This window comes from Ctenocephalides felis, unplaced genomic scaffold, assembly GCF_003426905.1.
Source record: "Ctenocephalides felis isolate EL2017-DRISC unplaced genomic scaffold, ASM342690v1 CF-g0.4_SCAFFOLD_03573, whole genome shotgun sequence".
Classification (NCBI taxonomy): Eukaryota; Metazoa; Arthropoda; class Insecta; order Siphonaptera; family Pulicidae; genus Ctenocephalides; species Ctenocephalides felis.
Window position 1 is genome coordinate 24,074,978 of NW_020539727.1, and position 13,354 is coordinate 24,088,331.

Sequence of the window (13,354 nt, forward strand, 5' to 3'; positions counted from 1 at the left end):
GAGTCATTACGCCACTATGTTACTTCTGTATTTTTATTCATCAATAAAAAGTACATTTAATAATTAACTTAAACCTTTAGCAAGATTTTCGCAACTCGAATAAAAACAACTTGACTCTTAGCTTAGCTTTGTTTATAAAATCGATTGCCAGGATTGCTTTTTCGTTTTTTCGTTTTTCGCTCACGCAATAAACATATTTCACATAAGAACAAAGTACATACCGAAACAAACATTTGTAGTAGAATATATACACATCTATCTATTCCATTGGGAATGCTATTTTGTATTTTTATCTTGTATTTTTTATTCTTTTTAGTCGAGAGATAGAGAGCTATATCGGAATAAAACATGACAAAATTTATACAAAACATACGCGCACCCTCTGGGAAGACGCATTTTCCCGGACTATAATTATTGTCAAATATATAAATATGTACTTTGTATACGAAAATTTATTTTGTATTTTTAAAATAAAACTAGTGGTGTATGGCATCGTGCCTTAAGGCAAATTGCTGGAATGTCTATCGACAATTAAAGGATTTAAAATCACTTGAATCTTTTACCATTTTCCTCCTGATTTAATTACTATTTGATATGCCATTATCCTTTATCACAACTTGACTAGTGGTTCGAGTTTCGATTTTGATGTTCGACTGACACGACCATTTGGTAATTATAGACCTTGTCTTGTATCAGACTATCCAGGCAATAATTACCAATAATGATTCCCTAGATAGAATATCCCTAGCTGGAATAATACTAGTCAGTCAAATTGATGAAAGTATTAAAGGAAATATACCGCAAAAATATTTTATTACTGTTCAGATGTGCAATTTGTTTATACTTAAACGTAGTACCAAAGAAATCAAAAGTTCGAATACTATAAAACCCTAAAAAAATAAAAAAAACCTATTTATATTGCTGAAAAATTTGTTATAATTTATTATAGTTGCAAATCAGTGCTTTATACACACTTCAATAAATAAAATAAAAATTAACGTAACATTATTTTTTCATCCCTGTCTCTAATAATACGTATCCCATATACAACCGGTACGGCCAAACGCACTTTAACCTAAAACTAGCCTAGTTTTAGGTTGCGAGCACATTTGGCGTACCGGTTTTAAATGGAACGCCTTCAAAACTTATTTTTTTATCTAAATTTATTTAATTGGAATAAATTCATTTATTTTTCAATCAGTATCAAAGCACAAAAAATAAATTAAAATTTGTTTAAGTTTTTTATTAACTATTACTCCTAGATCAAAGCACAATCTATAAGTTCTTTTACTCAAAGGATAATTATAAAAAAAATTGTCATAGCACTATCTTTACATTCCGTATCTTTAAAACATATAATTATGCATTATGATAATGATTCAAGATCAAAGAACTCGAATATTCACAAACAGAATACTAAATTAGGACAAGTCTCCACCGAAGGAAAAATCTTCGGGATAAAAATAAAAGAAATATCGATGGGGATAAATTAAAACTAGGCACAAAAACTAAAGTAATAAGTAAACTAGTGGTGTATGGCATCGTGCCTTAAGGCAAATTGCTGGAACTTCCCGTACCGTAACGAAATGTTCGAGAAATTTTAAACGTTTTCAAATATATTTTTACAAATACTGTAGCTTTAATTAATTTTGCTATCTTGTTATATCTGAGCAAATTAAATGTAAATCATAAATCATAATTTATCTCCAGAACATTAACAATCGTAATTTCATTTCGAATTCAATTTAAAAAAAAAATAGTTGCCTAATTTACAAAAAAATTGAAAAAGTGCTCCCGTATAGTCACAGTCTAACGCATTTGCAAATAATTCTGTGCGACATTTTCACTTATACTGTGCTTAGCTTGGCGGCTTTTTCACATTTTTCAATAGTTTTTACAAAATTGGAAAAGTGTTCTACTATATAAACAGTATAAACGCACTTGGGTAAACATTTGTACCGGAGTGGCGCTTAGACTGTGCTTAGGCTGGGTAATTTTTTGAATTTTTTTATTCCAGAATTTTAAAAATATTTTATGGGAAATAAAATAAAGATGTAATATTTTTTTATCCTCAAAAGCAATTGTTTTGTACATACAAGCAGAAAGTTTTTTTTAGATCATTCAAATCGGACCCTTAGTTCTCCCAAAAACTGCCATTTTTTGCACATTTAGCTCTGTATCTCCGAAACCGCTGGACCTGCCTTTGCTAAAAACTAATCACCTCTTCTCCTAATCATTACAAATTAAATATTTTTTAGATAATTCAAATCCGATACTCCGTTCTCTCAAAAACTCGATTTGTATTTTCTGCACTCTTTGCTCCGTATGTCCGTAACGGCTCCACCTGCCTTTGCCAAAAACTAATCAGCACATCTCCCTATCAATAGAAATCGAATGTTTTTTAAACCATTCAAATCGGTCGATCCGTGCGCCCGAAAACGTGGACGAAAAAATGCGGACATACAAAACGCACGAACACACGTACCAAATTGTTCAGAAACCTTCAAAACGTCGAGAAATGCAAAATTTTTTATTTTCCAAGTTTGTCCCATTACTATAACTACCCTACGGGAAGTCAAAAATCTCAATTTATTGTTGAAATATTAAATTTTTAGCAATGTTGATAGTTGAGCATTATAAAACCAACAAAAGCTTCAAATTATGTAATTATTTTTATTTCAGCCACAGCAGAGCGTGGCCAGAAATCTTAATATATATATATATATATATATATATATATATATATATATATATATGTAATATATATTATTTTTAGACATTAGTTTTCGTTTTCTAATTTTACACCCAAGACTTTGCTATGTAATTACAAGCCCAAAGTACATTTTTACCAGGCGAATAAAATAGTTAAAAAACACACATCAACCCCTCTGTATTATTTTAATACCTGTCCACTACCAAGTTTCTGTTTGCTTTGCGCAAACAAAACATACTCGTACTTTTTCCCTAGCATTTCGCTTTTTACATTTTACTATCCCCTACAACGTGTCATTAGATCGTTATTCTTTCCGCATTGAAAACTCGCCACTAATTGAAAATAATTAATAAACAACCCCTTCATTATAACTCTATATACATACAGGTGCCTATTGGCAGGCCTCTGTACATATTCCGAAGCCTATGATTAAAGTCTCAATTTGTAAAATTGTAACGACACGACGGTAGAGTTTGTTTTGGGTGCAATTTGTTTTAAAAGTGTAATTATCGGTCTTGTTAGTAATAGTAATTGATAGTCGTTAATTTTCAGTCGTAAATACTATGAATTATAAATGTTACATGTGAATAAATAAATATATATTACATATTAACACAAGAATAATATAGTTTAATGAAACAAGATTCGGCAAAGCTTCCAAACTTCTTCAATTTTATTATCTATTTTACAAATTTTGAACCGTTTCTTGGTCTATTCTTACCAGACTAGCTTTAACCTATCTGACAGGTGTCAGTATCTTTAAATAGTCCATGACAGGTGTCAAGGATGCTTTTACAGACACAACCACTGACAACAGTTAAGTGACATGACATTCTGAACATGACACATGACGACAAGGATAATTGACTGAAAGATTTAAAACGTTTGAAACCTCAAACTATTTTTTTATTCAAAAAATGTATTTTTTTTTAAAACTTGATTAACTTCCTGTAGGGTAGTTACAGTAATGGGCCGAAAATCGAAAATAAAAATTTTAGCATTTCTCGACGTTTTGAAGGTTTATGAACATTTTGGCATACCTCAGTAAAAATGGATGTGTGTGTGTTTTGTATATCCGCATTTTTTGTCCACGTTTTCGGGCGCACGGATCAACCGATTTGAATGGTTTAAAAAACATTCGATATCTATTGATAGGGAGATGTGCTGATTAGTTTTTGGTAAAGGCAGGTCCAGCCGTTACGGAGATACGGAGCAAAAAGTGCAGAAAATACAAATCGAGTTTTTGAGAGAACGAAGTATCCGATTTGAATAATCTAAAAAACATTCAATTTGTAATGATTGGGAGAAAATGTGGTTACTTTTTGGCAGAGGTAGGCCCAGCGGTTTCGGAGATACAGAGCTAAATGTTTAAAAAATGGCAGTTTTTGAGAGAACTAAGCGTCCGATTTAAATGATTCAAATAACTTTCCGCTTGTTTCAGCAAAATGATTGCTAAAAAATATTTTTGTAATTTTTGGATTAAAAATTCAAAAAATTACCCAGGCTAAGCGCCACTCCGGTACAAATGTATTTCCAAGTGCGTTTAGACTGTTTATGTACTGTACAATACATCTATTTTAATTACAAATATCAATTTGCACAAATTTTTATTTCCTACTCGATCTATATATATAATTATTAGAGTAAAGTTCTTTAGCTCGGTGTATATTAGATATGTAAATTAAGATCGACTTTGGAATTTTATTAGGGCTAAACGGTTTGCACTACAAATCAGTAATTTGGCTATATTTTACCTCAATACATCTATTTTAATTACAAATATTAATTTGCATAAATTTTTATTTCCTACTCGATCTATATATATAATTATTAGTGTAAAGTCCTTTAGCTCGGTGTATATTAGATATGTAAGTTAACGATTATATTTATGAAATATTCATCTAACGTTTTCACACTTTCCCCGGTTCGGTCTGGTGATTAATAATTCACACTTTACGACTCTAACAGACTCATATAGTCGAATATATACATATATACATACATACACATATGTATTTACATATGAGTAAACATTTGTTCAATTACCCAATATAGTAATTTGTGATTTTTTTTCTTATCGTATCTTAGATACTTGGATTGTGTTCAGAAATAATAATTTCGTTGACTTTTGGGCGCTAAAGTGTTAGATGAATATTTTATTAACATGATCGTTAACTTACATATCTAATGCCAGATTAAGGTGTTTGTATTTTTTTGTAAGATAATTTGCAAAAAAATTATAATTGGAGACTAAAATTAGCATTTTTTTCAAATATTACAAAGTATTTATATATGAAGATATAACATTCAAAATTTAGTCTTAAAAGTTAAAACTAGTCTAGTTCAAAAAAGAGTGCGCGTAAGGATCACAAGCGATTGAAGTAAAACTTTTTTGCTACTGTACAAGATGGCATTTAAGTTAAGTAAAAATAAATACATCATATAACAATTTTGAATAATGTTTATTAGTAATATGGTAACACTCGTGATGCACACATTTATTAGTATCAACCATCAAATACACATTTATATAATGATAAATTATAATAATTATATATTTATAATAGCATTAAAAATATGTATTATATTTAAAAACAATAATGTAATTAAAGTCGTATTTCAAATATGACATGATTTGTCATTGTTATTATCATTTAGAAATGAACCTTCATTAGAGAAATGAAGTAATTGCTGATTAATAACTTCTATAATATTTGTGAATTAAACGAGCAAACTAAAATAAACTAGCAAAAGGACTCTACTGACGAGAAAACTGAAATAAATTAGTAAAGAGACTCTACTGACAAGCTAACCAAAATAAATTAAAGAAGGGACTCTACTGACGGCCAAACTAAAATAAATGAGTAAAGAAACTCTACTGACGAGCTAACCAAAATAAATTAAAGAAGAGACTCTACTGTCGAGCTAACCAAAATAAATTAAAGAAGGGACTCTACTGACAAGTTAACCATAATAAATCTATTATGAATATATAGTGAATTATGTTAAACAACGCCTAAACAAATATTGTTTTCACAATTTTACTTGTCATGTAATAATTGTGTTCGAAGAACTTCATGTAATTAAAATCAACATACATTCGTTGACTGCTTGTATTTTTTTTTTTACTTTTTTGCTGGTGATATAATCTCATTCTTTAAACAGCTGTAATATCTGTCTTGCCTAAAAATATTTTCCATTTTAATGACTTTAAAGATTTATATTATAGAAACTACGAATAATACAGAAATAATTTCTAATCAATAAACTTACGTTTAGTACACGGCACAAATGTTTAATTTGTTTTGTTATTTACAAGGAACAGGGTAAAATATTTACCTGATTCAGGCATTTTTCATTAAATCAAGATTTGTACTACGATGTAACTTTAAAATGTTTATTTATCTATGACGAATTCCTCGTTGATATCGGTACGCATACAATATTGATGCCGGTACGCATACAACGACTGATCTCTATTCACATACACGACGACTAATCACAATCGACCCTTATAGAAATGTAACGCACTTCCTTTGCATTTGTACGGATTTACACCCTAGTCGCGCCTAAGGAAGTTTTTCTTCAAAAATCTTGAGTATATAACAATTTTCAATAGTTCAAAAAATTCTTATTTTTTCATAGATTCTTAGTGTATGAGTTATTCGAACGAAAAATATTTATTGTGCCCTTTATTGTGTGATGATGAGTACCCAAAAACCCATGTACCCATATGTAGACATCATCATATAATTTTCCAGTTGGAATATAAAATTGACCGTAAAATGTGGCCACAAAATATGCATAAAATTTTGGATCAGACATAAAGGGCAATTGGGGGGATTCGCCCTTCATGATTACCGGACTATAAAATATATATATATATATATATATATATATATATAAAGTACGTGTTTCAAGGTTTGCCCTACATGAACTCCAAAACTATGAAACCTATTTTAATTTTTTTTTGTTCAAAGTATGCATTAATATCCAACTTGAGTATTAAAACATAATAACTAGTGGTGTATGGCATCGTGCCATGAGGCAAATTGCTGGAACTTCCCGAACCGTAATGAAATATTTGAAATATTTATATTGTTACAAATTTTATTTAATGACTAAGTGTATATATATATATATATATATATATATATATATATATATATATATATATATATCATTATCTTTAATTTCAAATCGATATCGGATTCAAAAATTAACATTGTCTCTCCGTTAATTTACTTTGGAGCATCGCATGTCGTGAAATCACGACCGATATCGTGCCATAGTGCACTAATAACGAACAGTTTCGTGCAACTGCAAATTATTATCAACTGATCGGGATCAGAGATATGGATCGATTAAATAGGAAACGGATTTGCGACGATTATAATAGATATATATGTATATATATATATATATATATATTATATTATATATATATATATATATATATATATATATTATATATATATATTATATATATATATTATATATATATATATATATATATATAATAGAAACTATGAGCAAATTCCACAATACTCACAATTTTTTATATAATCGTTTCGATACATTTTTATTTACACGAATAAGTAGCAAGATTATATAATATTAATTTGATATATAATTTTCCAAATGTTGTGACATGATATTCTATGTAATCATTGGTAAATCTAAAATTTAATAACTAATAGACAAAAATCGGAACATTTTACAAAGACGCTTTGCGGAATCTTCTTTCGTTACTATTAATAAAAACAGTATGATATATATATATATATATATATATATATACCGTTTTTAGTGTTGTAATTTATCATAATTTTGCGAACTGTTTCCTTACAATAAAGCAACAGATTTATTATATTCAATTCCTTCACAACAACCCTTATGATTAAAACATCCCTTTTAATTCTCAAATTGCAAAACCCTCTCTAATTTATAAAGCGATGTAGCAAATAGACTAAAATTAGTAAGCATCATTACTCAAATAAAAATAATAACATTAAAAATATTTGAAATATATATTATGGAATTAGAATAGGCAAATTATTTAGTCGTTATATATCTTGTACTGTTGATGGAATATATTGAAAATATTGAATGAATTAAATGAATTTTTAATACTCTTTTAGAAAATAATTTTTATCATCTAATTTATTAATTGGAAGTAATCCGTGTATTTAGTAAACTTATACAAAATTAAATAATCTTTAATATTGTCTAATATCAAAATACTCTGCAGCTACTCCGTATACTCATAAATGATAATTGAAAATAAAGATTTTCGGTGCGTTGGATTTTCGCCTTAAGTACATTTTTGTGTAACATGATTTATATCTTTTAAACGAATCGATGAGTTTGAACAAAATATTTAACACAAGTAGTTATTAGTTTTTGGCAAAGGTAGGCCCAGCAGTTTCGGAGATACAGAGCTAAATGTTAAAAAATGGCAGTTTTTGAGAGAACTAAGCATCCGAATTAAATGCTTCAAAGAACTTTCTGCTTGTTTCAACAAAGTAATTGCTTTCGAAAAAACATTTTTGTTTCTAATATTTTTTTCTAAAAATATTTTTGTAATTTTGGATTAAACATTTAAAAAATGACCCAGGCTAAGCACGATCTAAGCGCCACTCTGGTACAAATGTTTACCCAAGTGCGTTTAGACTGGAGCACTTTTCCAATTTTGTGAAAACTATTGAAAAATGCGAAAATGCCGCCAAGCTAAGCACAGTGTAAGTGAAAATGTCGCACAGAATTATTTGCAAATGCGTTTAGACTGTGACTAAGCGGGAGCACTTTTTCAATTTTGTGTAAATGAAGCAACTATTTTTTTTTAAATTGAATTCGAAATGAAATGACGATTGTTAATGTTCCGGAGATAAATTGATTTATTTATAATTTATATTTGATTTGCTCAGATATAACAATAAGATAGCAAAAATAATGAAAGTTACAGTATTTGTAATAATATATTTGAAAACGTTTAAAATTTCTCGAATATTTCATTACGGTACGGGAAGTTCCAGCAATTTGCCTTAAGGCACGATGTCATACACCACTAGTTTTATCATTTATTTGACATCTTTCAATTCAATATTAAACCTATAATATAAGAAGTGTGTTAAATAATACTTTGTACCCAAATATATACATATATTTTATGAAGACTTTATCTTTTATCTTTTTCCTCCCAGCTCTCACACTATGAAGTCATTAATTTTCATCTCGGTTTAATTAGGAATATCGAGCAGTTTATTTTCGAGTCGTAACTCAGTGCAAGAGTCATTACTCATAAAAAGGAGAGAATTCAGACTCAAATAATAATATGAAGACATTTATTAAGTCGTTTTTGGCCGCCGACAAATTACGAATTAAATCATTTGTGCTGAACTGGGGGGTACTCATTTTGAGTGATTAATCATAAAGAAAATGTTTAAGATAATTTAATATGTAATGTAATGTAATTGATTATTTTTTGAAGAAATTTCCAAGAATTGGTAACTGATACAAAAGACAGCAAGTCCAAAATGAATGTTTGCTAAGTTCCCAGACTTGGCTTCAATCAAGTAATTAAAAATGTATGAATTTATGACAACACTTACTAGTTTTTATTGAAAAAACATTAGACATCTATTTCAAAGGAGACCAATAATCTCAATAAATAGACAACTTATACAGAAGAGAGCAAATCACAACAAAATGTTTGGGGAGGGTTCCTAGACCTGCCTTTCGCCAAAATATAAATAAATGCACAAATACGGTTCAGAAATCTCCAAGAACTTATAACTAATACACGGTACGAGAATATAGAGTAAAATGATTGAGAAATCTTATTAAGCTTTTCGACAAGTAATGAAAAAATACATGAATTCACAAAAGCATGTACTATTTATTAGCAAAAACATCATAATTCAGATCACTGATTTGTTTAAGACAAAGAATCTCTTAGAATTTGCAATAGAGATTAAAGACAGCAAGTCCCAAATAAATATTTGGAAAGGTTTTTTGGACCTGTATTTGGCCAAAAATGGAGCTCTCGATAAAATGATCCGCTAAAACTCGAAAACGACTAAACCGATTTGGCCAGTCTTAGTCTTGAAAAATTCGTGCTAATCAGTAGGTTGTCGGAAAGGTTAGATATTATTTCAAAATCGCGTAGAAACTTAACAATTATAATTTGAACATTTCTGTAGAAGCGTAATTTGAATAAAACAATGAACGGTGGCTAATACGTCAAATGTCTAAAGTTTTTGACAGATGATGTTCAATTACGTTTAATAGGATGTTTTACGTGAATATTATTTAATTATGATTAAATTGTGGTAAGTAGTTTTGTTTGTAGTTATATTTATACAAAAAGCGTTATTAAACGGATCGTAAGTGTTACTAGAAACTTAAAATATCCAATTTTTTGAAATGTTAATATGAAAATGCACTTTTTGGCGTTGTAGCACTCTGCTTTTGCAAATCGTATTTTTCTCAAACATTTATATATAACATATTTTTTATATAAATATAAACATATAAATATAACATATTTATATATAACATATTATATATAACGTATTTATATAACATTTTCTAGGTTATATTATTTTTCATTTATGTTATTTAAATTCAAAACCTAAATTTGGTATCGATCAAAGGGTCATTTTGTCGAATAACATTTTCCCAGTTATAATTTCCCAGAATTTATCGAAGAATAGATAGTAACATATGAAGGTCCGGGGTTTAAAAGGTCCACTATCGATGTGTCAAAAACCAGTAAAGTTAAGCATTGTTTAACAACAATATTTGAAAGTAGAGGGAAAAATATGTATAACCAGCTATAACCTTGACTCTCATGACCATGCTATTGGGAGATAAACGGTAATCTTTGAAAATCCATAAAAAAGACTTGGATTGGATTATACCATACAGAAAGTGTATAAAACTTACAGACAAAATATAGACAAACTAATAGGGTTTATTGTTTTTATAATACCTCATTGTATATAGCAATCAAACAGCACATCCTTATACACTAAAAGTATTAATATTTTTGATTCTCTAGAAATTGTTTAGAATATACCTTACTTAGCAAAACAACGTTTGCCAGGTCAGATAGTAATAAATAACAATAGAATCGTTTCTGTTCAACGCTGATAAAAAATCTCCAACAAAGCTCAAAGGCATTTTGGTTCAAAAAATGTTCAAGCACTTTACTTGGACCTGCCTTTGGTCAAATATAAATTCACTCGTACATTGTTAACGCCAATTATAATTTAGTAACAAACATGCGTGCAATTTCTGTTCTCAATTACTATTTATAATTTATCACAAAATACTAACAATGCCTACCGTCGCGTTCGTCGGCCCGCACCTCCTGTCGACGGGCGACGGCCTGTACGTCGGGGGCGAATATCTTGGAGGGTAGCAGGAGCTCTTATTATTGCCTCCGGCACCGCCGCCGCCGCTGCCGCCGTTGCCGCCGCTACCAGCTCCTCCTCCGCCGCCACTGGACTCCGCCGCGGAGGACTGCTTCGTGTCCGCCACTGAACTGGAAACGCTGCCCGGCGGGGAGGCGTACATCATGCCAGCCCCGCCGTAGGCGTCCTCTTCTAATTTCAACACTTTGATGCCGGGGTCGAACGAATTTTGGAAAAAAATCTTGAAGCACTTGATAAACTTGAGGGGGAAATGAAATTGGCGCCGATGCAATTTTTTTTTAGCCTGGTGTTACGTTATTGTCATTGCGGGGAAAGGAATTGGTACACAAACTTTGGTTGCAAAACACTTTTTTGTTTGGTGTTGCAACTTTGCAACCAACTTATCGTATCACACAAGTTCGTATTTAAATCAAACACATTTTGCAAAAATTGGTGGACTGCACTTTATAGTTTGGTGTTGCAACTTTGCAACTTTTCGTATCACACAAGTTCGTATCTATGTCGAACACATTTTGCAAAAATTGGTGGGCAGCACACTTTATAATTTGATGTTGCAACTTTGCAACCAATTTTTTCTATCACACAAGTTCGTATCTAAATCGAACACATTTTGCAAAAATTGGTGAACAGCACACTTTATAATTTGATTTTGCAACCTTGAAACAAATTTGTTCAGCGACAAATCACAAGTCCATACTTAGAGTACACATCTTTGACTTAAATAAGTATTAAAAAATACTACTTTGGTTGCAAAACACTTTTTTCTTTGAAGTTGCAACTTTGCAACCAATTTTTTCTCTAACACAAGTTTGTATCTAAATAAAATACATTTTTGCAACAATTTTGTTCAGCGACTAATCACAAGTTTATACATGGAGTAAACATTTTTTGTTTAAATAAGTATTAAAAAATACTACTTTGGTTGCAAAACACTTTTTTGTTTGAAGTTGCAACTTTGCAACCAATTTATTGTATCACACGAGTTTGTATATAAATCAAACACATTTATCAAGAATTGTGTGAACAGCACTTTATAGTTTGATATTGCAACCTTGCAACAATTTTGTTCAGCGACTAATCACAAGTTCATACATGGAGTAAACATTTTTTGTTTAAATAAGTATTAAAAATACTACTTTGGTTGCAAAACACTTTTTTGTTTCAAGTTGCAACTTTGCAACCAATTTTTTCTATCACACAAGTTCGTATCTAAATCAAACACATTTTGCAAAAATTGGTGGACAACACTTTATAGTTTGCAACCTTGCAACAATTTTGTTCAGCGGCAAATCACAAGTTCATACTTAGAGTACACATTTTTTGTTTAAATAAAAAAAGTATTAAAAAATACTAATTTAAGCCTAAACTAATTTTAGTAAAGCCGTCGGCATGTCTTGAAACACATTCACAAAACTTCTCTTGTTAAATGTTGAAGCAACTAAAATTTTGAAAATTTATTGCACTATTTGTTAATAGGTTTTATACTATTTTAGTATATCAATTTTAAGCTCTTTCAGTATACTAACTTTATACTATTTGAGTATATTGGTCCTCATGATATTTTAGTAAAACCGTCGGCAAATTTCTTCACATAACTTGTGTGTTAAATATTAAACTTTTAAATTGTTACTGCCCTACTTTTTATTAAAAATTATACTTTTTTTAGTATTTATATATTTAGTATGTATACTATATTTTAGTATATATTTATTTATACTATGTAGTATATTTGTTTATTCATTATTAATTTAATTTTGATCCCAAAGTCCAGCTTGTCAAAACCTTCTATCAACTAAAAGTTTTGTTTGCAACCGCCGATTGTTGTTATACTATTTTAGTATATTTTATTTGGTATATTTTCAATCTTCTGCACTTTTTTAGTATAATATTCAGTTTATACTATTTTATATTGTCTTTGATCCCCAAGGTTCAGCTCCATCTATGAAAAGTATATATTTTTAATTTAACATCACTTTTCAACCGGAATGCAACCGGTTTTGTATAACTTCTAGTTCAGTACGTCTTTGTATATTTGTAATATAATGTTTATACTAGGGCACTGTAATAATAATTTTTAATTTATTAGAAATTTAACTCTGTTTGAACCGATTTGCAACCGAATTAATAGATTGGTAATAATAAAGATGACGTTACATCTATTCATATATATATATATATATATATATATATATATATATATATA

General features: G+C 29.5%; 1 protein-coding gene across 1 annotated transcript in view; it reads right to left on the reverse strand.

The window, feature by feature from the left end:
* The window catches only part of LOC113389804 (inhibitory POU protein-like), a 101,743-nt gene extending 90,450 nt beyond the window's left edge, over positions 1-11,293 (reverse strand). The window contains exon 1 of the mRNA XM_026626810.1: positions 11,063-11,293. Within this exon, the coding sequence (XP_026482595.1) occupies positions 11,063-11,293 (231 nt within the window). The remainder of the gene's footprint in view (positions 1-11,062) is intronic.
* Between the last annotated feature and the right edge of the window lie 2,061 nt (positions 11,294-13,354).